Here is a 26,294-nt window from a genome sequence, read left to right on the forward strand (position 1 = left end):
GGGGGCATGTCCTTTCTACTACAGGTTTTTTTCTATCACAGCTCGGGGGGCATGTCCTTTCTACTAAAGGTTTTTTTCTATCACAGCTCGGGGGCATGTCCTTTCTACTACAGGTTTTTTTCTATCACAGCTCGGGGGGCATGTCCTTTCTACTACAGGTTTTTTTCTATCACAGCTCGGGGGGCATGTCCTTTCTACTACAGGTTTTTTTCTATCACAGCTCGGGGGGCATGTCCTTTCTACTACAGGTTTTTTTCTATCACAGCTCAGGGGGCATCTCCTTTCTACTACAGGTTTTTTCTATCACAGCTCAGGGGGCATGTCCTTTCTACTACAGTTTTTTTTCTATCACAGCTCGGGGGGCATGTCCTTTCTACTACAGGTTTTTTTCTATCACAGCTCGGGGGGCATGTCCTTTCTACTACAGGTTTTTTTCTATCACAGCTCAGGGGGCATATTCTTTCTACTACAGTTTTTTTTCTATCACAGCTCGGGGGGCATGTCCTTTCTACTACAGGTTTTTTTCTATCACAGCTCGGGGGGCATGTCCTTTCTACTACAGGTTTTTTTTCTATCACAGCTCGGGGGGCATGTCCTTTCTACTACAGGTTTTTTTCTACCACAGCTCAGGGAGCATGTCCTTTCTACTACAGGTTTTTTTCTATCACAGCTCGGGGGGCATCTTCTTTCTACTACAGTTTTTTTTCTATCACAGCTCGGGGGGCATGTCCTTTCTAATACAGGTTTTTTTCTATCACAGCTCGGGGGGCATGTCCTTTCTACTACAGGTTTTTTTCTACCACAGCTCAGGGAGCATGTCCTTTCTACTACAGGTTTTTTTCTATCACAGCTCAGGGGGCATCTCCTTTCTACTACAGGTTTTTTTCTACCACAGCTCAGGGAGCATGTCCTTTCTACTACAGGTTTTTTTCTACCACAGCTCAGGGAGCATGTCCTTTTTGCTGTAGCTCTCTCAGTGTAACTGTCACAGCTTATTTTATGAGATAAGACTTGTGGTATTTGAAGGATGCAAGTGAGCACGATTGAGCATCTCACTGATGTTACTGAGGTGGACAAAGAAATAATGAAAAGAGCAACCAGCAGGTGGAGCTCTGCAAATAGGTGTCTTTGAATAAAGAGCGGATATTCTAGATGTTTAAGTTCATGCAATTACAAAAGTATTCAGATCCAAGTACTGCCCTTTAATTTTACTGGGTGTTTCTTCAGTATACAGTATGTAGTCATTGTATCCAAATATCAAAGTTAAATATGGCCATTGCTGCCTAGGACTAAATATCAAAGGAACTTTATGTAGGACAGTACTGAAGATATAGAAATCTCTCTGCTCTGATGCATTTCTAGATTAAAATAGTTTATTTGAATGGTTCTAGACTCAACTGTTTATGAAGAAGAAGCTACAACATGAGTAAATGGACTTGGCTTCAAAGAACCCTAGCTAGAGATCTATGCCATTTGGCAATACATAAGCAATATACAATTATTAACCTTACCTGAACCTTTCTGTTGTCTGTGATGAGACCATTGTCCAAGTTCTATTCAAACACTGCATGCGTTTGATCTCTTTATCATTCAGTGGTAGTCTGTATCCTAATTCATTGAGACGATCCAAGTCTTGAGCCATGCTGCTAAATTTTAACATCTGTCTCTGTAATACAAAAATATAGTAAAAATGGGAACCATTCCGTTCTACATAGCTGCATGTATTCTGCTGTCTATACAGAACCAAGGTTTTTAACACTGGGAACTTGCTTACTTTGAGTTCCTCCATCCTGTCTTGAATTGTCGAGAGGTCTGATGATCGGTTCGGGTCCTGTCCATTTAGAACCTCTACTGCTTCTAGAAGCCACATTTCAAGGTCTTCAAGACTCTTTATAAATGTTTCGTAATCCAAGACACCGGCCTGCAACAAAACCAGTGACAATTGTAAAATATCATGTTATTATATAGTGGACTAAAGAATATATTCACTAAATGAAATAGTTACATATGCACTGCTCATAAAGTATAACATAGAAAAGCCAGCTGTGTACCCTACAAATGAAGCTCCAATAGAAACTTTACTGAATGTAGTCTTGGAGATGGGATCCTCCATGGAAGTGGAGTCTTTAAGATCTTGGTAACTTAGTTCATTTACCTAAACAATTTTGTCTTATTACCGTACAGTGCTAACCTGTGGAGGGAAGCTTTTTTACATAGCGCTTATCCACCCTCACTTCCCCAAAGCGGATGTCTCTGCTGCACGCTGCAGGCTCTTCAGCTCAGGTCCCAACCTGATGTGACCACGTCTTCTCACATTCGCTGTATTGACAATGCAGCTAAACAGGAAAAGAAGCAGCACATCTGGTGAGGACCTGGGCAGTAGAGCCCGAAGCACGCACCAAGAGTGAAGGAGGGTAAGAGCTATGTAAAAAAGCTTCCCTCCAAAGGTTAGCACCCTCCGGTGATTAGATAAAATGCCCCGAGAACCACTTTAAGCTGCACCACTATGCAGAACACCTTTTTTGTCAATATATACTGTATTATATTACCTCAGTCATAATCTGCCTGGGATCTGCTGTGGTGCGCTGTGTTAGATCTTATCACATTTACATAGCAATAGGAAATTTCATTACACAAGTGAGTGACCAAATTTTCATGGCCCCTTGTGGGTGTACATATGAATAAAAACCGAAGACAATCTAAGGCCCCATGCACATGACCACATTTGGGATCGGTGTCCAGTCTGCATTTTTTGTGGGTGGGACACTGTTCCCATTCGACCCGTGTGATGTCCACATCCATGTAGCCGTTCCATAAATTACAGAACATGTCTCATTCTTGTCCGTTTTGCGGACAAGAACAGATATTTCTACTGATAGGAGTGAGAAAATTGCAGCATGCACACGGACGGCATCAGTATTTTGCAGATCTGCGGTTTGGGTACCGCAAAACGGATACGGTCGTGTGCATGTAGCCTAAACCATACTAACAACAGGAATCCAAATAGCACTATATATGGACAAACCTCAAAAAGTAATTGGGCATGCATCCAGAAAAACAAAGAACATGCACATTCGTAAAACACTGCTTACCTGCAGGATTGCTTGTTGCCTTTGGAGTGCCTGCTCCAATACTGACAAACGCTGGCTCAAGGAAAGGTGATCAGACAAGATGGTTGCAGCAGCAGATGAATCGACTTGAAGTTTAAGCTGCTCTCCTGTCTCCTGGAGAACGGCCAGTGAGCTTTTAGCAAAAACCAAGTTTTTTAAAAGAACCTGAAAGGAGAAGAAACTCATCAATGAGAGAAAATGAAGAAATGTTGGCCTACCAATCTTCTCATATCACTAAACATAAACCTTTCTAAATGGGGTGCTGCTTTTTCAGAACAGACTGTGAAAAATATGGAAAATGGCTGGTTGCTATGTGCAAATGGTCAGTTTTCATTTCCACTAGTTCTGACAAATTTATTTTAAAGAAAAATACAGCAATGTAAGGCTGCAATAGTGCATGCGCAGGAAATGTACACGTTCTTAAATACACTTACAAGTATATTCAGAGTCAGGCCCTTTTATTTTTTTACATTTTGTTATATTGCAACTTGTGCAAAAATAAAAAAAGAATTAAAAAATTACCTTCTCACAATCATTCTGCGCCAATACTCCATAATGACAAAGTGAATACAGAATGTTCAAAGTCTTTGCTAATTTATTGAAAAGGAAAAATGATAATATTGCTTTGACATAAGTATTCAGACTATTGTTGGTAGAATCGGATTCCTCCTGCTTTGGACAAATCTGAATTTCACTAAACAGCATGAGCTCCTGATCACTGTAAGTGTATTATACAGTATGGTCTCCGCTGTGGCTGCATGAACATGGCCGCTAGTAACGCAAGACTATGAGTCTTGCACCTGAATTATACTCACTATGTGCGATCTTTCTCAAGCTTCCGAACATTTAGTGGATACAGGCACTGACTTTACCAGGCAATATTCTTCATTATTAGTCCATACGTTATAGTTGGATCCTTTTGGGGGGGGGGGGGGGGGGGTTGGAACCAGACGCGTTTCGGGGTCTTATGTTACCCCTTCTCAGTGGTTCATACCACCACTGAGGAAGGGGTAACATAAGACCCCGAAACGCGTCTGGTTCCAACCGCTCCAACTATAACGTATGGACTAATAATGAAGAATATTGCCTGGTAAAGTCAGTGCCTGTATCCACTAAACGTTCGGAAGCTTGAGAAAGATCGCACATAGTGAGTATAATTCAGGTGCGAACAAGCGGCCGGTGTGGAAATAACAGACTCAAATATTCGTTACAACTCGAAAGACCACGGTCGAATGCATACCAAGACCAACGTCCAGAGTATCACACAGGCATTCAGCTACACCGAATGGTAAGACTGTTCGAATTTACTATCTATCGTGTGTTGGCATACACAGTTATTCGTCTCAGTGGGACGCCACTGTACGAATATTCATCAAGCACTTTCATGCAAACTGATTAGTGGAAAAGACATTATCGATTCGAATTTTGTTGAAATTTAATTCGGACTTTGTTGATCTAATTGCTCCAACAAACATTGTTTCTATATAGGAAATTCGGATCGCTGATTAGAATTAATGGACTTACACCTCTGAATGTTGCTAGTGATTGGAAATATTATTGCGAACAAGCCAACTAGCTATATTTATTGTTTTAATAGATATTTTATGGTGTTTTATTATAAGAGTGTGTTTTTTTTATGATTGAAATTGTTTTTTATGATTGCTATTGTTTGGATTCTTAATTGTCTAGCACATATTTTTAACTAATAAATTCAATATTGGTTGCATATCCGAGAGTGCCCAGTATCTTTGATTTCTAGAGTTTCATTGAAAGATATCTCCTAGAGAGATGCATTTTTTAATTAATCACACACGGTGAAGATCGTAAAAAACAAACAAACAAAAAAAACAATACGAAAATTGTTGTTTTTTTGCATATTCGCTACCAAAAAATAGAATAAGAAGTGATCAAAATGTGTTATGTACCCCAAAATGGTACCAATGAAAACTTGTACTGCAAAAATCAGACAGGCCCTCACACATCTCTACAACGGGTTTTATTGTGCAAAAGTAGTACCTATATGCTTTTGGTATTGGTGTAATTCTACTGACACTGATAATAAAGTTATCAAGTTATTTATGCAGAGTATGTCACAAAATTTACAACATAAAAACTCAGTGGCAGTATTGCCGACCCCCCCCCCAAAGAATTAATGCAAATAAATCAATGAGTTAAGAGTTATGTGTACACCAAAGTGGTGCCAAACTACAACTACAATAGCTGCTTTTGGCATTATGCTTCTACACTGAACAAAAATATAAACGCAACACTTTTGGTTTTGCTCCCATTTTGCATGAGCTGAACTCAAAGATCTGAAACATTTTCTACAAGAGGCCAAAGGCTACTTTCACACTAGCGGCAGTGTGATCCGGCAAGCAGTTCCGTCGTCGGAACTGCCTGCCGGATCCGCCGATCTGGATGTGACTGAAAGCATTTGTGAGACGCATCCGGATCCATCTTACAAATGCACTGCAAGAACGGATCCGTCTCCTCGCTTGTCATGCGGACAGACGGATCCGTCTTGTATCTTTTTACACATTTTTACCGGTCTGCGGGAAGGACGGATCTGGCATTCCGGTATTTTGAATACACTAATACATTCCTATGGGGAAAAATGCCGGATCCGGCATTCCGGCAAGTCCTTCAGTTTTTTTTCGCCGGAGATAAAACCGTAGCATGCAGCAGTTTTATCTTTTGCCTGATTAGTCAAAATGACTGACCTGAAGATGTTAATAAAAAGGATCTGATTTAAAAAAAATATATATCTCCTATGCGGTGAGCGCCGTAACAGAAATAAATGAACAGAAACCATGCGATTCGCCATTTTTTATTCACCTTGTCATCCCAAAAATAGGATAGGATTGTTCTATCATGGGCCGAACGTTTCATAAAATGCAAAACGCACGCGGCTTTTTTTGGGTGTTTTGTTTTTTTCATGTGGTATTGAGTATCGCAATACTTTTTTATGGTGACGAAAGCGAATCAAAATTTTGGTATTGAAACAACCCTATGCCGATCTGATCGGCGTAGCGTTGTCACGATACCAAAATTTTGATTCGGTTTCGATTTGGCGACTAAAAATTTTATTTGGCTCCTAAATTTTTCAGTTCAGAAGTCAAAGGCTACTAGGTATTTTTTTTAGTCTGGAGCAATGAGGCCGGTTGGATGTACTGCCAAATTCTCTGAAATGCCTTTGGAGACGGCTTATGGTAGAGAAATGAACAGCATGCCAACTGCACGCTCCTGCAAACGTTGCGACATCTGTGGCATTGTGCTGTGTGATCAAACTGCACATTTCAGAGTGGCCTTTTATTGTGGGCAGTCTAAGGCACACCTGTGCAATATTCATGCTGTCTAATCAGCGCCTTGATATGCCACACCTGTGAGGTGTGATTGATTATCTCGGCAAAGGAGAAGTGCTCACTAACACAGATTTAGACAGATTTGTGAACAATATTTGAGAGTAATGGGTCTTTTGTGTATGTAGAAAATGTTTCAGATCTTTGAGTTCAGCTCATGTAAAATGGGAGCAAAACCGAAAGTATTGCGTTTATATTTTTGTTCAGTGTATATTGAATAAGTACATGTGCTGTGAATGTCAAAGCTTAAAGAATTGAATATGTTCCTACAAGCAATGAAATATTTTATTTTAATACATACATTGCATTCTTGTATCCATGTAGCATTCTCTTCATCTGCTAGGTCCTTGTTACTGGCGGTCTTAAGTAACTGATTGGTGCGATCTTCCTGCAGCTGGACGCTGTTTGTACACTGAATGCAGAGATCTTTGTATTTCTGCCATAGCTGGAGTAGAGTCTTACTTGAGTGCAGCTGTTCTGAAATATCTTCTAACAAACAATTCCACCTTAAGACATATAGAAACCCATTAGTAAGTTAATCCTAGAGACAGCCAGTCTTATCGTAAATGTCATTAGAACATGACCAATTTTTTCAACTAAGTTTTTATGAAACTTTTCAAGGGGACTTGAACATGTGATCCATAGACTGCAATGAATTACTACTGCAACTTATGGTTTCATTACGTTCCTATGGAGCACTGCCAGAAACTATCACTGTGGTAGCCTCAGAGTATTTAGAAGGCTCAAGGTCACCACAACGAACAAACGTCTCCCTCAATCTCTGCTGTGAAAGGTTCTTCGGGTCCTGGGAGTGCAATTGTTGTGGTTGCAATTGGCCACGCCATCTGAGGGGTTAAATGTCCAGGATCTGCATTATCGCCAATCAAAGATTGTCTGCTGTTTAAAACAGCAGAAACCTGGTGGCTATGGCGCCTGCTCAGCTCCTGGTCAGAGCTGATGGAAGAATCGATGGAGCTAAATACAGGGCAATCCTGGAGTAAAACCTGGTAGAGGGTGAAAAAGACTTAAGACTGGTCGGAGGTTCACCTTCCAGCAGGACAATGACCCTAAACATAGAGCCAGAGCTACAATGGAATTGTTTACATCAAAGCATATTCATGTGTTAGAATGGCCCAGTCAATGTCCAGACTTAAATCCCATTATGAATATGTGGCAAGACTTAAAAACTCTCTCCATCCAATCTGACCGAGCTTGAGCTATTTTTGCAAAGAAGAATGGGCTAAAATTTTAGCCTCTAGATGTGCAAAGCTGGTAGAGGTATACCCCAAAAGACTTGCATATCTAATTGCAGCGAAAGGTTGTCCTACAAAGTATTGACTCTGGGGGGGGGGGGGGGGGGGCGTAATACAAATGCACGCCACACTTTCCAGATTTTTATTTATTAAAATTTTGAAAACTGTGTACTATTTTCTTTTTACTTCACATATACTTGCTACTTTGTGTTGGTCTGTCACATAAAATCCCAATAAAATACATTTTAGTTTGAGGGTGTAATGTGAAAAAATGAGGAAAAGTTCAAGGCGTATGAATACTTTTTCAAGGCACTATATATATATATATATATATATATATGTTTGTGTATGTGTGTTATCTGTCATTGTAATCCTGTGTATGATATTTAGATGACTACTCAAAAGTAACCTGTATACAACCTAAAAACTTGACATATTATTAGGCTTAGTGGTCAGTATGAAAACAGCAGGATTTTAGGAATTTATTTTAAATATAGAAACTTTAAAAACAAAGTTTAACATTAGGTCACTTTCATTCAAAACAATACTGAACAGCAACAAAGATGCATTCACATGGTGAAGTATTGCTGCACTGTGAAAAATCCATGGTTACACTGCGACAAAACTGCATGCAAACACTTGCAGTTTTTACAATTTTATTTTATTTGCAGGACTGGAAAATTGCAATTGAAGAAAAGCCATGGTGAGAATAATGCATGCATCTACACGTCATTTTGCCATGTTGAGGTGCTGTTATTCCTTGCAACTCCAGGCTGAATACATTGTAGTAAACTCTGCACTGTGAAAGTTATTAGGGCTGAACAGGTCAGCCTTTAGACATATCCATTGTTTCCACATACTGACAACAGGCAGATTCCTAGCAAATAGAAATATAAATACAGGCCAGGATTTAGAGACACGGCAACAAAAAATTGCTTATAGAAAAAGAAAAGTTGCATCTCCACTCCACACAGACCCGCGAGTAGAAGTTAATGAGGGTGATGTATGATTTCTCAAAGAAGTACATGTAGTCATCTATCCTTGTGACATTCGCTGTTTTTCAATGCAATATAAAGCACTGCTTTTCTATTTTTCAAGAGCAGAGAGCCCGCGGAATCAGCTATCCTAGTAAAATCTTAACAGACGCATCTTAGAATAGGAGGCCCGAGAGCTGCTGTTTTTGAAAAGGCTCTCATACATTGACGCTTACTTTTAGTAATGTTTGGAAAGAGTAGATGAAGAGCTTGAATTGAAGAATAATGTGCTGAACTGTGATCTAATTAGATCCTGCTTTTACCTTGTAGTGACCTCTGTTAAAGTGCTCCTCAGAGTTTCTCCCACTGAAGAATTGCATTCATTCAGGAGCTTGTTGGTTACAGAACCAAACTTGTCTAAAACTGCTTCATGCTTCTCAAGCTCTTCCTGAAGACTCTGTTAATGCACAACATTAGCAAATCTCAGTTGATGGAAGCAGAAAGCATACGTGAAAGGTTTAGTAATAAAGGAAATAATGATGTACTCACAATCCAAATGAGGTTCACAAAGAAGACAGAATATTGATGATTAGGTAAGGCCGCTTTCACATGGCCATAATGCCAGCACATTTTAACATCTGCATTATGACCACAATGTCCAGACCTCCCACAATTCTAATACACCAGATCGATGGCAACATGGTTTGGTAGAACATTGGGGGTACTAGAACTACATCTATAATACTGATGCTTAAAGAGGACTGGTGCTTCTTAACCGAATGCTTCCCCTTAATTGTTTTTTTTTCTAGGCCCTCTTGTTGTCCTATTATTGCCTCTGCGACGTTTTGGTACCAGATATGCTAATAGGCAGCCATGGTCCAAAGAAGCAGAGACAACATCTGTCCTCAGTAGGTGTTGTCTCCTGATGATGCTTAATCCAAGTGATGCAGACCTGCTGATCTCACCAGATTTACCTCATCTTGCAGGATCCGCCACTGTCCTGCTCATCGGCGCTTCTTCAACTGTGTTCTGAGCGGCAGTGGGTCTCAGAGTAATGCCTTGGCAAAGGCTGTAGTCATAAGGGTAGGTAAATCTAATGAGATCAGCAGGTTTTCTGCATCGCTTGAAGGCTGTCCGCTCTGATTGCACAGTAAGAGAGTTATGCAGGACACAACTCATACCGAGGAAAGATGGGGTCTCTGTCTTTGAGGAATTGGATGCCAATTAGCATAAATGGCACAAAAACAAAGTGGAGGGGCTAGAAAAATAAAAATGACATTGTTGAAATCTGAAGAAAAACGGCATTAAAGGGAAACTGTCAACTTTGCCGAACTCTCTGCATAAGCACTGTCAGTCACAGCGAAGGGGCAAGGATGGGGTCGCGGTTACCTTGACTTGAAGCAAAGAGGCCGCTGCCCCATTGACTTCAAGCATGACTAGAGGAGCGCGCCGGGAGGGGATAAAATAAAATTATTGTCGAAAACACGCTGCTGGCAGCTTGGGATGGTTTTTGGTGGTGACAGGTTTCCTTTAATGGGAGGAATATGGTTAAAAATAACCTCACAGGTCATTTTTAAATGTGCCCCCATTATGGCCATGTGAAAGGTGGCTAAATATAAAGTCAACACATAAAAAATGTTAGCTCACATCTGCGCTTTCGTTTCTGTTGTTTTGCACTACTATAGGAAGAGAACAATGCAAAGAACGGAACAATCATGGGGTCCATCAGGTTTCCATCAGGGAATCTGGCATGCTGCACTATTTTGTCTGACTTTTTTCTATATTCTATGATGGATGATCCTAAGGCTAGGTTCAAATATGCGCTGCTTTTTTACGTTTTTTTGTTTCACTATATGAATGGAAAAAAAAAACGGAATCACTGGATCTGGCATACAACGGACACCAATAGCACCTGATGGACTCCACTGATTATAATGGAGTCTGTCGAGTTTCCATTATGGTTTATGTCTTTTCGCTGGGCAAAACACCACTGCATGCAGCAGTCTTTTGTACAGTTTTTTTGGACCCTTTTGACAGAATGTGAACCTAGCCTAATGGAGCAGTTCCACAGAACATATTATGTAACAAGGCAAGTTCTGTTAGCAGTACGCGTATCATTTAGGTGCGGGAATAGTCCCATAATTACATGAAGAATTCAAAATTCCTTCCCTTATACTTCTTTACTACAGCTTGTAGTCCACACTACACTGACTATAAGTACCCTAACAACACCAGTACAGTTTCAAGTGTCAATGACATTGACAAGATAAAGGAACTGGGATTCCACCAATGACAATTCCATAAAAACAATAGTCTGATGGTCTCTCACCTGCAGATTGTCTACTTGAACTTTCACAGCTTCCATGGATCCTGTCAAGAGCCGGAAGCGGGACAGGGAATACCTGGCTTCCATCAAATAGCCATTTAGCTCTTCATAAACCTCCTTGTAAATGCTCCACTGATCAAGTACCGACTGTAACAATATCTCCAGCTGACACACCTAAGAAAAACAATAGAGACATAAAACAAACGTGACTTTCTTCAGCTTTTTTCTTTCTTTGTCCATGGCTTCAGGTGAAAGAAGAACAAAAGATTTCAGCTCTTGTCAGCAATAAGCTTTTGTGACTCCAGTCCCCTGTTCTTGGTTATTTACTCTGCTCTTCTGGGCACAAAGGAGAAGTGACTGGACCACAAAGTACATGTACTTCTGAGGCCAATAATTTGTCTTATAATTGTGATGGAATGCAGTCCAAAAAGGTACAAAGGAGACACAAAATATTATATGGAGCGCTAAGAAGACGAGGATTTATCATTACGATATGCAGCAACCTTATTATATTAAGTATAGGAAATATCCAATATCATCAAAAAATATTTCTTAAAAAAGGTACTGATATCCTAAGTGGATAGCAGAATAAAATGTGACTGTAAATGAAATAATGGAGATCCTCTAGAAAACTGATTCCGTGTGCCATGTCTGTAAAGCTAGGAGTTGGGGAAATTACCGTGTGAGCCCCAACAGGAACCATATTGGCACTATATCAGCAATGGGGAATCAATAAATTGCTATTCCATTTTAAAGGTGTTTTTTGGGACTTTTATATTGACAGCCTATCCTTAGGATTGACCAACAGTATCAGAATGCTGTGGGATCCACACCCATCACCTGACTGAAGAGGTAAGGCGCTGTACATCTGCAGTGCCTGTGCCTGGAACTCTTTGCAGCCCTGTCTCATTCAGGTGAATTGGACGGAGTAACAGCAGAGACGTTTACTACATGATATATAAAGTAGTGCTTGGAAAACAATGAATGTGAGGCAGAACTTGGTGGGGCACCACAGCCCTTTCAATTAGATTGAGATCCTGGGAACCCTACTAATCTGAAACTGATGGTCTAACCCCTTTAACAGTTTAGTGTGCAAATATAAACCTAGTCAACATATATATATATATATATATATAGTTAAAATAATGTGAAACTACAACAAGGGCAAAGAATGAGTGATGTGTCTAAAGCCCTGCCACTTCTGAATTGTATTGTGTGTAATGTACGGTAAGTCACTCACATAACTAAGGCTACTTTCACACTTGTGGCAGAGAGATCCGGCATGCAGTTTCGTCGCCGGAACTGCCTGCCGGATCAGGCAAAATGTATGCTAACTGATGGCATTAGTAAGACTGATCAGGATCCTTATCAGTCTTAAAAATGCCTGATCAGTCAAAAGAAATGCATTGAAATGCCGGATCCGTCTTTCATGTGTCATCCAGCCAAACGGATCCGGCATTTATTTTTTTCACCTTTTTTTCAGTCTGCGCATGCGCAGACCGGAAGGACGGATCCGGCATTCCGGTATTCTAAATGCCGGGGTCGACACTAATACATTCCTATGGGAAGTCTTCAATTTTTTTCGCCGGGGATAAAACCGTAGCATGCTGCGGTTTTCACTTTTGCCTGATCAGTCAAAACGACTGAACTGAAGACATCCTGAACGGATTACTCTCCATTCAGAATGCATGGGGATATGCCTGATCAGTACTTTTCCGGTATAGAGCCCCTATGATGGAACTCTATGCCGGAAAAGAAAAACGCTAGTGTGAAAGTACCCTAATGCACTTTATTAAAGGGGTTGTCTGGGCTACAGATATAGATGACCTATCCTCAGTATAAGTCATCAGATCAGTGGGGGTCTGACGCCTGGAACCCTCACCGATCAACTGTTTGGTAGCTGCGGTGTTGGAAACTATACAGTATACAGAGTAGAAGTGGGCAGCTCTGTTCATGGTGTAGTTTCGGACTCTGACAGCTCAGCTCCCTTTCACTTGAATGAGCTGCAATACCCGATAGCCCAGTGTTTCCCAACCAGTGTGCCTCCAGCTGTTGCAAAACTACAGCTCCCAGCATGCCTGGACAGCCTTTGGCTGTGCGGGCATCCTGGGAGTTGTAGTTTTGCAACAGCTGGAGGCACACTGGTTGGGAAACACTGCAATAGCCACTACACAGTGTACAGCGCTGTCTGCTACCATATCTGTACACGGTATAGTTTTCTGTGCCAAAGCTGCTTGAATCAGCTGATCGGTGGAGGTGTTGGGTCAGACTCCCACTGATCTGATACTGATGACTTATCTTGAAGATAGTTTATCAATATCTATAGCCCCGACAACCCCTTTAATGTGTATATAGAATACACTGAACTGCTACCTGGCGGTAGAGTTTGGCGTTTGGAAATAATACTGACAGCAATAAAACCAAGCTGCTGGAAATAGTAACTATTGTATATTATCATGCACGTGCTTCAGCTAGGATTCTTTTTGTGTCATTTTGGATTGCTCTGATTTTTTTTTATATGGAAGAAGCAGGGTTAGAACTTATGGGGTCGTTTTAGATGCCGACCTTAATAAAGCCCCTCCTCTGGCTGTGGATTTCTGAAGTTATTTAGAGGCACAAGCCTCTACATAACTTTTGTAGATTCACAGCCGCTTCTAAATGTAAGACAGTTCCCATGTCTTACATTAAGACCATTTTCTACCTAAGCCAGGCGTAGAAAATGATGAATGAGATGGGCCTGCCGGCCCGTCCCCTTCCCCACCCACACCCACTTTGTTAGACCTAGCGTGAGCCAGCAAAAGTCACAGAAGTGTGCCTAATATAGGTGTATTTCAGGTTAACAAATGCCCCCTTTAATTTTTGGGAGGTGCAATTTGCAATGCCAAGAACTCCTTATTATATGTATGAAACAATGCAATAGGTTCCCTCCCAATGTTTGCTACTATGAAATAGTGTCATCACCTCAGAGATAAGTACATGGAACCTTATTATGACAATGATGGCAGAAAAAAAAAGGAGAGCTACCCATAGCATCCAGTCAGATGACTGTGTAACATTGTGCCCCCAGATTATGAAAAAAAAGTCTTGCTATGGGTAATAACTAAATTTTCTGTCCTTCATTTTCATATATGTTCATTAGAGTTATTAGTAAGAATAGCTATTTTTTCTAATGCACTGTAATGAAAGATTCTGCATTAAACATCATTCATTCATTTCTTTAGATGGCAATGTACGTTCATGGCGCAGAAATCACCCAGAAAATTCTGTGATCTGCAGCCAAGAAGTTTAAGGGCTCTTTCACACGAGCGGATAATCCGCTGCGTGAATGACAGCCAAAACCCCGCTCCGGACAGCAGAGACACGGAGCAGTAACATGACTGATAATGCTCTGTGCCTCTCTGTGATCTTTACTACAACATTACAGTGAGATAAAGTTGTCACTGTGATTTCGTAGTAAAAAGATCACAGAGAGGCACGGAGCATTATCAGTCATGTTACTTCTCCGTGTCTCTGCTGTCCGGAGCGGGGTTTTGGCATTCTTTCACGCAGCCGCTCGTGTGAAGAGCCCTGACGCTGGGTTCACACCTGAGCGTTCGCGATGGAGCGCTCTGTATGCGCGATTGTACCGGCGTTTGCAATCGCGCATACAGAGACAAGCGAACGCCCATTGTCGCGCGTTCCCAGAAGACTATGTACGGGAACACGCGACAAGACGCCCTAAAGAAGCTCATGTACTTCTTGGGGCGTCGGGCGTTTTACAACACGTAAAACGCCCAGGTGAGAACCATTCCCATAGGGAAGCATTGGTTTCTCCTTGTTGAGCGTTTTACAGCGCGTAGGAACGCGCTGTAAAACGCTCAGGTGTGAACCCAGGGTTAGGCTTCCTGGAATTGTGAAACAACTCCTTACAAAGTGTGCAGCTTGAGCGGAGGAGAAATTGGGTTTATCAGGTATGTCCAATTTTCCAATGATCCTGGGTCACACAGGATTATAGCCCAGGGTTGCATACACTTCCTAATATGCGCATCACAGACATTTGGGGAGATTTACTAAGCTAAACACAAGAGCTCGGACTTGATTTGCACAAAAAAAATAAACGCTAACATGCTTTGCATGTGTTTGGTACTTTCACACTTGCGGCAGGACGGATCCGACAGGCTGTTCACCATGTCGGATCCGTCCTGCGGCTATTTCGCCGTGCCGCCTCTCCGTCCCCATTGACTATAATGGGGGCGGCACTCCAGCGGACAGGCAGTACTTTTTAGTCCGGCGGGGACAGAGCAGCGGTCCAGCGGCACGGCGAAATAGCCGCAGGACGGATCCGACATGGTGAACAGCAAGTGTGAAAGTACCCTTAGATACTTACTGGAGGAGGGCATATGCGGCATGACAAAATGCTCCAAGCCACAAATGGGCATAAATTCTAGCACAAATTGGAGCAAAATGTTGGTGTCAGTAAGGCTACTTTCACACTGGCGTTTTGAATTCCGTTTCAGGGATCTCACAAACTGTTCTAAACGGATCAGTTTAGCCCCAATACATTCTGAATGGATAAGGATCCGTTCAGAATGCATCAGTTTGGCTCCGTTCCGCCTCCATTCCGCTCTGGATGCGGACACCAAAACGCTGCTTGTAGCGTTTTGGTGTCCGCCTGGCCGTGCGGAGCCAAAAGGATCCGTCCTGACTTACAATGTAAGTTAATGGCGAAGGATCCGTTTTCACTGATACAATATGGTACCATTGACTTTCAAGGTAAGTCAGGACGGATCCGTTTTGACTTAGGCTACTTTCACACTAGCGTTCGATCGGATCCGTTCTGAACGGATCCGATCATATTAATGCAGACGGAGGCTCCGTTCAGTACGGATCCGTCTGCATTAATAACTTAGAAAAAATTCTAAGTGTGAAAGTAGCCTGAGCGGATCCGTTCAGACTTTCAATGTAAAGTCAATGGGGGACGGATCCGCTTGAAGATTGAGCCATATGGTGACATCTTCAAGTGGATCCGTTCCCATTGACTTACATTGTAAGTCTGAACGGATCCGCTCGCCTCCGCACGGCCAGGCGGACACCCGAACGCTGCAAGCAGCGTTCAGCTGTCCGCCTGTCCGTGCGGAGGTGAGCGGAGCGGAGGCTGAACGCCGCCAGACTGATGCAGTCTGAGCGGATCCGCTCCATTCAGACTGCATCAGGGCTGGACGGAGGCGTTCGGGTCCGCTCGTGAGCTCCTTCAAACGGAGCTCACGAACGGACCTATGAACGCTAGTGTGAAAGTAGCCTAACACTTTTTTTTGACAGAATAATGCAAGCGGATCCGTTCTGAACGGATACAAGCGTTTGCATTATAGGTGCGGATCCATCTGTGCAGATACAAGACGGATTCGCGCCAAATGCAGGTGTGAAAGTAGCCTAAGTCAATCAATAGGTAATGTAAATTTAGGACAGAAGTGTCAGAATCTCTGAATTTATCCAACATGAGCCAATATGAGAGATCTTTGGTCTTTCTACACTGTTTAAATATTACCGGTAGATAGGATTAGTCATTTTGCCCAAGTCAGCAAGGAAGGTTGTACTGTGAATCAGGCTCATGCGGGATCAGTGCAAGATAAGTGCATGCACGAGAACCAGAACACTCACCTTACAGTGCAAATTTGCCCAAGACTGGTTTAGTTCACCAATGGTATCCATAACTATACTAGTGGCTTTCTCTTTTTTATTCTGGACTAAGGATATTCCACTTTGCCCAACCTTCTCCAAATCATTCTCTTTGGCTTTGACAGCTTCTTCGAGATCCTGCAATGTATTAACATAACCACACACCATTGGTTAGAATATTCCCTGGAACATGCTCATTTTAGGTAGAAAAGCTTTACTTTGCGACAGATCTGGCACTACATTTATATCAGAAGCGCCTTGTGCAGTTAGAGTGAGGACAGCATACAGACATGGCTGAATTGTTTAGTGGAGGGAAAATGACCAATTTTCATGCATTCTACAAAAGAATCTATACTAGCATCATCTTTCTTTCACTTAAATAAGGTTAAATTTGTTTTGCAATAAAAAAATAAATGCTGCTCAATAAATGTTTGCTCATCGTCTGACACTGCTTCAGAGGACAATGCACTTTGGCAGAACTCTAGGGACCTTTGCACAAACCTGTGTGTCCAGCACACAAAACAGATTTTGCTTTGCTGTATGGGCAATCTTCATGAATTATTCACATTTTTTAATTTAATTTCTATATATTTATGTTGTGATTATCAAAGTCAGGAAGGCACAATAATGTAAGTTTCAAAAAATATAGACACTTAAGATTTGGGGAAAAATTTTTATTTTTTTGCATACAATACCTATTACCCAACATACACTGGTTCTATGGAGACATCTTCTGGTCAGTACAGAAAAAGCTTATTTTAGGCAAAGAGAAAGAGATACGGTACCTGCCTTATAATCACAGGTACCAAAGGCTTTTCAAATGGGCCTATTATCTAAATCAGTAAAACAGAATCCACCTAGTAAATTCTATTACGCTGAGTTACAGGTGTTATTATGTATTCAGTCATAAAGGATGAACTGTAACGCGACACCATACAAGTAGTAGTTACCTGGCATTCCTTCAGGCTGTTCTGGACGGAGGCCTGATCACCAACGCTTTGGTGTTTCTGCAGCTTCTGTTCTTGCTTCTCAAACCAGGATTTCATACTCTGCACATTGTTTTTGTATTCTGTCCATGACTCTAATAATCGCTCAAGCATCTGGATCTATAAAGTAAAGAATGAAATGCAAAGATGGAAATAATGACTATTATTACAGAGAGTTAGAGGGGTTGCCTCTGTCCAGGCGCAGCGTGACGCGAGTACTTGTATTTCTGAGCAGTGGGCTCCCTCCACACTCCAGCGGCTCATTGATAGATTTCTTCCTATTACTGTGCACAGGCAGAAAACTGCCAAACCGCGGCAAGTAGAAGGGGTCATCCAGCAGCTCATGTATATTAACCCCTTAAGGACCCTTGGATTTTCCATTTTTGCGTTTTCGTTTTTCATTCCCCGCCTTCCCATAGTCCTAACTTTTTTCTTTTTCCATTCACATGGCTGTATGAGGGCTTATTTTTTGTGGGACAAGTTGTACTTTCTAATGGCACCATTTACGGTTGCATACCATGTAGTAGGGAGCAGGGCTGTGGAGTTGGTAGATAAATGCTCCAACTCCGACTCCTCCGTTTTTGGTACTTCCGACTCCGACTCCCGTGTATTTAATATGCAAATGTATTTTATACATTCCTTGAAGGAAAGAAAGGCAACATACAGCTGTTCCACCAAGTTCTTCTAAGCTCTTATAGCAGAGAGAGGTAGTTGCCTTCTCCTTTGTGTGCTGATCTTCTGCTGAAGATAGGCAGTGGGAGGATCCAGGAAGGGGCATTTATTGTAAAACATGATTTCCCTAGTAGAATCCCATAGTCATGTTTAAAGTTTAAGCTAACAATCTGAGATTACAAGTTTTTATAGCCTTAGCTGAATGACAGCAGTCTTTTAAATAGTTTACAGCTTCAGTCTTGAACTATTGACTATCCATTCCCATCACTTATACAAGTGTCTCTAGTCCTGCAAAAAACACATTTACTTAACCAGTTATCAGTGAGAGGCTAGGTTAACCATGGGCGTTGCGTTCCCTGTAACAGCGGAACACAACACAATGGAAAGTATAGGTATTGCCGCTCCTTAACTGTGCGTTGTGTGCCATATAGTGAAGCAAATGAAAAGCTTCTTCATGGTCACTTAACGTGTTCGTTTTGCGGTAAGGTGATGCACTGCATGCATTCTTACAGTAGAGAAGTAATTAAAGGGAATCTGTCACCTGCTTTTAGCATTTTAGGCTTTCAACATTGCCATGTTTAATAAAGTACCTTATTTCCTGCAGAGGTCTTCTTACTTTATTTCGTTTTGTCATTTTGATGGTAGAAGATGACGTGGCGAGGGGGCGGAACCGTTTGCCGGGGCTGTGGGAGGTTATTTCAGGATCAGGAGGTGTTCTTGGGCTTCAAATTAAAGCGGGCTGGGCACTGCAGGGGGGCGTCACTGGTATCCACCCCTCTGGGCACCTTGGAGCTTCATTAGCATATCATAAAAAGAGCTTTTTTTAAATCAAAATGACAAAATGAAATAAAGTACGAAGACCACTGCAGGAAATAAGGTACTTTATTGAACATGGCAATGTTGATAGCTTAAAAGCAGGTGACAGATTCCCTTAAATTATAACTTTTTGTGAATTGGGACATTTAAACTAGCTTTCTTTTTTTTTATTCCAATTTAAATTTAATAGGAGTCGGAGTCGGTTAATTTTTGCCGACTCCGACTCTAGGTACCTAAAATTGCCTCTGACTCAGACAAATGGGGTAGAATTGGGAAAAAAAGCAATTCTGATAAAGGTTTTTATTTTTTACACTGTACACTCTGCGGTAAAATTGACCTGTTATCTTCATTCTCCAAGTCAGTACGGTTCTAACGATACCACACTTGTATAATTTTTCTTGCGTTTTAATACAATTTTTTTTTTTTTACCGCTAAGGAAAATATATATTTTTTTTTCATAACCATATTTGGAACCCTATAACTTTTTTTTAGCTATGTGTACAGGGCTGTGTGAGGGCTCATTTTTTGCGGGACAATCTGTTCTTTTCAGTGATACCAATTAAAAGTGTGCGACTTTTTGATCACTTTTTATAAAAAAATGATTGGGTAGTTGAAGTAACAAAAAATGGCAAATTGGCTGTTTTTATTTTTTTCCCTGCTACAGCATTTGCCGTATGCCATTAATATTGTTAGATTTTAATAGTATGGGCATTTTCGCACGCGGCAAATATTTTTTTATTGGTTAAGTATTTTTATTTTAAGGAAAGAGGGGTGATTTGAACTTTCAGTTTTTTTATTTTTATATATTTGTAAAAACTTTTTTTTAAAACTTTTTTAAGTCAATAACTGGCAATCTTTCGACTGCCCATATTATTCAGTGATGGCTAAATAGCCATCATTGGAGACTTACCGTAATTTGCAATACATAAATACAAGGCTGCCACCTAGTGGCCTGTATTAATATATACATCGAATTGACTGTGAAGCTGGCTTGAGGCTTCGGTCATTTAGATTGAGGTAACAGGTCCCCCGATCTCAGCCATGGAATGCTGTTACCGGACCGGAAGCACGCGACTTCCAGTTCCGGTCTGCGCTGATGCCGTGGTCACATTTAACCACGGCATCTGAAAGGTAAGATGTATGCGATCAGCCTTATGGCTGATCGCATACATGTGCCGCGGGTCTCTGCTATTTAAAATAGCAGAGACCCCGCGGCTAAGGCGCCCGCTGCATGCGCGAGCAGGTGTCATGTTTAGGGAACGGACCCATGACGTACAGCTACGTCATGGGTCCTTAAAGCTCATAATGCACCTAATAAAGTGTGTTTTTAAGAAAACCATTGCAAGAAAACAAATGACACACCACCATATTCAAGGTGCATTCCACTCCTTTATGCTGTCCTCAGAAACATAAACCTGGTGTCCCTTCAATTAGATCTTACTGTATATGCATAAAATGTGTGCTGTGTATTCTATAAAATACATTTCATAGCCTCTAGAAACCTGCTATCCAATTGTCAGTCAATGTTTCGGTAAGCAGAGTGCCACAACCACAGCTTCTGCTGCTATGGTCGACATGTCGTCACCTGGCAGTATTCTGTGCTTAGAGCAGGGTGCCAGGACATCAGGTTAGACATGCCCACAGATAAAAGGACTGTTGGCTTGCCTAGAAAGCACTTAGGGGCACATTTATTAATACCGCCGTTTTGGATGCTGGTTTTAATAAAGCCCTATTGCTGGCGGAGGATCCATAGCTGGTGCAGGCCTCTCCATAACTTTGGCACATCCAGCGCCAGTTCTAAAAGTAAGACAGCTTTCTAGCTGGTGAAGGAGATGGGCCTATTGGCCCCTCCCCTTCTCTGCCCATGCCACGCCCACAATTTTAGACCTGGCGTGAGTGGGGACAAGTTGCAGATTTTTCTCTGAAGATTGACTCTGACATCATATCCCACAGACCAGACCCTTTTCATATTAACACTGGTGACGGTAGCTACAAGACTCACTGTGACGTAATTACCTTTTCTGTTATTAACCCTTGAAGGATCTGCCATCTCCTGTTCATGGTACCCAGCTTTTCGGCAAAGTCAGTTTTGTCACTTCTTTTACTTTCCACATCTTGGCTGCTGATTTGGAGCACAGACTGGTTCACAAAATCCACAGTCAGTTGTTTGCAGTTTATGTCAATCTTGAACCCCTGAAAAAAAAAAAAAAAGTCAAATTATATATGACATAAAACAAATTATGATCAGACATGGTTGAATTCTTGTGCACTTTTGGTGCAGATTTCAGGACCACAATACAGTGGAATGCTAATGAATGGGGTCTTTTGAAATCTAGACAGTGAATTTGCTGCATAATTTTCTTCTTTTTACAAAGCAAGGGTGGAATCTACAGCAAATCCGAGCCAACGTCCATTCAGTATTAGAATGGAAGCTATAAAAAAAAAAACCATTAATTAAATGCAGTCCACTCAAGCAGTTAAAAGTATTAGGGCTCATGCACATGACAGTATGTATTTTGCGGAACTGAACAGCTGGCCCATAATAGAACAGTACTATCCTTGTCCGTAATGCGGACAATAATAGAACATGTTCTATTTTTTGCGGAACAGACACGCGGAAACGGAATGCACATGGAGTAACTTCCGCTTTTTTTGCGGACCCATTTAAATGAATGGTTCCGTATACGGTCCACACAAAAAAAAAACGGACACGGAAAAATATGTTCGTGTGCATGATCCCTTAAAGGGCTATTCCAGTTGATTGAAGTTATGGATAGGGGATAACTAGTAGATCAGTAGGGGTCCTACCGCTGGGACCCCACCTATCACAAGATCGGGGGCCCTGTACCCCCTGCAATGAACGGAGAAGGTGGTTGGGCAGGTGTGCAGCCTCTCCATTAATTTCTATGGAAATTCTGGAGATAGCCAGGCGCTGTACACGGCTATCTCCAGAACTCCCATAAAAAAAGAATAAAGAGGCCACACGCATGTGGGAGCAGCCGCTCTGTTCTTTCAGGGGAGCTGCAGGGGGTATGGGCCCCCTTCTCGAGATTAGTGGGGGTCCCAGCGGTAGGACACTAACCGATCTAATGGTTATCGCCTATTCTGTGGATAGAGGATAACTTCTAACAATCAGAATACCCCTTTAAGGTCTCCTTTAAGGTCAGCCAAAACCACCAAGAATAGCAGGTTTAGCCAACAGTCTGACGTGTATGGGAACCACCCAACTCTACTCTGACAGATGTTGTCGGGGTAAAGGAGGATTAGGTGAAGTAAATATTTTCACACAATACTCCAATACTCTCAGGATATAAACTTCCCAAAGTGTCTGGCAGAGACTTTCCTCTTTGCCCACTGAATACTGTATATATACACATTCAGCTGAACCAAAGGTGTATGTGTATGCTTGAGTCAGGAGAGACAGCTGTCTGTAGAACGACTGTTTATTTAACAGCAATTGTATGTGTATGGTTAGCTTTGAATGTGTATGGTTAGCTTTGAATGTGTATGGTTGGTTTTGAATGTGTAGGGTTGGCTTTGAATGTGTATGGTTGGCTTTGAATGTGTATGGTTGACTTTAAATGTGTATGGTTGGCTTTAAATGTGTATGGTTGGCTTTGAATGTGTATGGTTGGCTTTAAATGTGTATGGTTGGCTTTAAATGTGTATAGTTGACTTTGAATGTGTATGGTTGGCTTTGTATGTGTATGGTTGGCTTTGTATGTGTATGGTTGGCCTTAAATGTGTATGGTTTGCTTTGAATGTGTATGGTTGGCTTTGAAGTTTTAAGTGTTTTACATTTTAGCAGAGACACAGTGAATTATTTACACCACACCAGTACAGATTGTGAAAATACCAATCTACACAATACGAAATGCCTTGGGCAGTAGACATCTTCTCACAGTTATTACCTTATATTTAAGAAGATATTCATGAATGGCTTCACATCCCACAACATTCCGGATTTTCTCCTCATCCTCTTTGATAACATTTTCCATCAGTGAGATCCAGGTCATGACTTCGGTGATAGCATGACGTGAAGGAAGTTTGTCCATTTGTAACTGACAAACAAAATAAAAAATGAGTGCATTCTTGATTCACATGATGGTCATATAAAAAGGGAGGATTATCTGCTAAAATGCACTCCAGAAATACACAGTGCTGTGCTGATTTCTATTATACAATCATATATAATGTATTATTGGAGAACACTTGAGATTTGCATTTATACTGAATTTGTGACTATTTTCTAGTTATTATTTTTATTGTTTTACTTGTAATGTTTTCTTAGATCAAATATCCAGTCGGAGGCTTAAAGGGGTTCTGCAGTTTTTTTTAAAACTGATGATCTATTCTCTGGATAGATCATCAGCATCTTATCAGCGGAGGTCCGACACCCGGGACCCCTGGCAATCAGCTGTTTGAGAAGGCAGCGGCGCTGGCAGTAGCGTAACGGCCTTCTCGCTGTTAAGCGCAAGCCCAGTGACGTCACGACTAGTATCAATGGCCTGGGCAGGGCTAAGCTCCATTCAAGTGAACAGAGCTTAGCCCCGCCCAGGCCATTGATACTAGTCGTGACGTCACTGGGCCTGAAGTAAACAGCGAGAAGGCCGCGGTGCTACTGCCAGCGCCGCTGCCTTCTCAAACAGCTGATCGGCAGGGGTCCGGGGTGTCGGACCCCCACTGATCAGTCTCACCACCAGACATCTGAGAAGCTCTGACAGACGTTCTTCAGAACCTCCTCCTTAAAGGTTCCTTTTGTTTTGCTTTCGTTTTCTCATCTCATTAGCCTCTCTCAGCTGTCATGTTGTTGCACTGATTGCATCCCTTTAAATCCCTTCCCATACTGCATCACTTTGCGGTTTATACAACTTCCTGGAGTGTGTGCATGCTGGATGCTACTACTGAGTCTTCTACAGATAAGTTTTGTTCATTCATTTGTGTTTTCCTGTTTGCTGGATCCCAGGTGACCCTGACTCCCTCTGTATCAAGTGTAGGGAGCCGGTGGTCGTGTCCCCTCACTATTATAGGGTGTTCAGGTGTTATACAGTCGAGGAACGAGGATATGCGATCATCTACCATTGAGATTTTTGCATAGGCTGAGCAGTTAGGGAGAGGGCCAGGTCTGTTGCAGGGCCCTCCCTTTGGTTCCTTAGTTTTGGATCCAGTCAGTCGGATCTTCATTTTGTGTCTTCTAGTTTTCTGTACACTTTCCGTGACAATCAGATGCTGATGATCAATCCAGTGGATAGAATATCAGTTTAAAAAAACTGCAGAACCGCTTTAAAACATGCATGAGCCATGACTAGTTGACAGTGTTCAACCTATATTCTTCAGTGTCGTCTTCTTTTTATCTTTACAAAGATTTGACCCTTGACTATAGTCTAGGTGTAGTACCCACAGTAAGTGTGAGTTGGCCTTAAATCCACATTTTGTCTGACCCTTCCATATGCTTTACACAGCAGAACCACTAGTTTATAATGGTTGCTGTGTAACAACACAAACTTAGCACAGATTTTCCAGGAAGCAGTCATGATTTTGAACCACAGGCAACTAAACCAAAAGTGAAAAAAATATGATTATTAAGTAATCGATACATATATACTGATACAAATCAGCCATAAGGGGAAATGCTAAGAATCTACTTGACTGTTTAGTCTACATTACTTGGATTTGGTTCTAATAATAAAAGAAAAAGCACGGAGTGGGTATACAGTAGGTATGAGCGAACTTCATAATTTGAAGTTCCAGTTCGTGTTGGGGTATATGCTGAATTGCGTTATGGATTCCGTTACCACGGTCCATAACGAAATTCCATGACGGAATGCATAACGGAATGCTTTTAGAGGCATTCCATTATTCATTCCATCATAATAGAAGTCTATGGTCTGCATAACGGATCTGTCCGGTTTTCGTTATGCTGGAGTCCTCTCCTGCATAACGGAAACCGGACGGATCCATTATGCAGGCCATAGACTTCTATTATGACGGAATGAATAACGGAATGCCTCTAAAGGCATTCAGTTGTGGAATTGCGTTATTGTCCGTGGTAACTGAATCCATAACCCAATTCAGAAAATACCCCAATCCGGACATGAACTTCAAAATATGAAGTTCGCTCATCCCTAGTATACAGGCATGAGTGTTGCACTATGGTTGTATTCAGTCACTTAAGACAATACAAACTGTATGCATATGTACATTTGGCTTTAAAGGGGTTATGCCATGATATAATTTTTTTTTTTTTATCAGACATCATATTACATGACAATCTAACAAAGCTAGAACCAGCCCCGTACTTGGGACCAGAGATCTCCATATTCTTTACTCTAATTGTTCTGCTAGATTCTCTTCAGGCTGGAAGTTCGGGGGTTTGATCTCTCCTGCTGTATCTCTATCCCTGTAATTGCCACAGCTTCTAACAGAGGATATGGCTGGTGGCAGTTGAAGATTTAAACTGAGCGTATGTGACCACCTCAGTGCAGTGGACAAGAAATAAGGAAAAGAACAAACAGCAGGTAGCGCTATACAGATACATTGTATTGAATAACTCAGTGGCTATACTACATTTTTAATTACATGTAATTACAGATCCGGGGTGCTGGTTTGACAAATATAGAATATGTTTTGTGGCACAACCCCTTAAAGTCCTCTAACAGAAGCATGGAAAATCATTTCATGTGAATTACCATCACATATTATAAATTGCCCATAATAATTCTATCTTACCTGATGGAGCTTCTCTTGTACTACTGGGATATGTGTGAGGAGCTCTGTCCATTGGTTATCTATCTGTGCAAGTTCTGAACGGAGTGAAGCTGTATCCACTTTTTTCAGCCGAAGCAACTGGTTTCCAGTGCTCAAGACAGATGACTTCAATGAGGATTTGGCATCAACTTCTTTAGAGAATTCCTGTCATTAAAGTATAACAAATAATATATACTAAGCAACACACAACAATTACAAGCTACACTTCAAACATCGGATTATAACTCACTCAAAGAGAAACTATCCAGCACACTCACCACTCACAGACATGAAGTAGAAAACCAGAAACTGAAGAAATTTCAAAGGAACGCTAAAGATTACTGCATAAATAGGATCTACAGATGGCAGAACAGCTATCCCCGATCCCAATAATAC

The 26,294-nt window shown here is 41.5% G+C and overlaps 1 protein-coding gene across 17 annotated transcripts in view; it reads right to left on the bottom strand.

Moving 5' to 3' along the window:
* The window catches only part of SYNE1 (spectrin repeat containing nuclear envelope protein 1), a 451,533-nt gene that overhangs the window by 63,304 nt on the left and 361,935 nt on the right, over nucleotides 1–26,294 (bottom strand). For all 17 annotated transcript variants that reach the window (XM_044288568.1, XM_044288579.1, XM_044288581.1 and 14 more), the window contains 11 exons: nucleotides 25,881–26,063; nucleotides 23,063–23,212; nucleotides 21,168–21,344; nucleotides 17,628–17,783; nucleotides 16,660–16,815; nucleotides 11,026–11,196; nucleotides 9,020–9,153; nucleotides 6,771–6,975; nucleotides 3,093–3,275; nucleotides 1,775–1,921; nucleotides 1,512–1,666 (listed from right to left, as the gene is read on the bottom strand). In XM_044288568.1, the coding sequence (XP_044144503.1) occupies nucleotides 1,512–1,666; nucleotides 1,775–1,921; nucleotides 3,093–3,275; nucleotides 6,771–6,975; nucleotides 9,020–9,153; nucleotides 11,026–11,196; nucleotides 16,660–16,815; nucleotides 17,628–17,783; nucleotides 21,168–21,344; nucleotides 23,063–23,212; nucleotides 25,881–26,063 (1,817 nt within the window). The remainder of the gene's footprint in view (nucleotides 1–1,511; nucleotides 1,667–1,774; nucleotides 1,922–3,092; nucleotides 3,276–6,770; nucleotides 6,976–9,019; nucleotides 9,154–11,025; nucleotides 11,197–16,659; nucleotides 16,816–17,627; nucleotides 17,784–21,167; nucleotides 21,345–23,062; nucleotides 23,213–25,880; nucleotides 26,064–26,294) is intronic.

This window comes from Bufo gargarizans, chromosome 4 (assembly GCF_014858855.1).
Source record: "Bufo gargarizans isolate SCDJY-AF-19 chromosome 4, ASM1485885v1, whole genome shotgun sequence".
NCBI classification, from domain to species: Eukaryota; Metazoa; Chordata; class Amphibia; order Anura; family Bufonidae; genus Bufo; species Bufo gargarizans.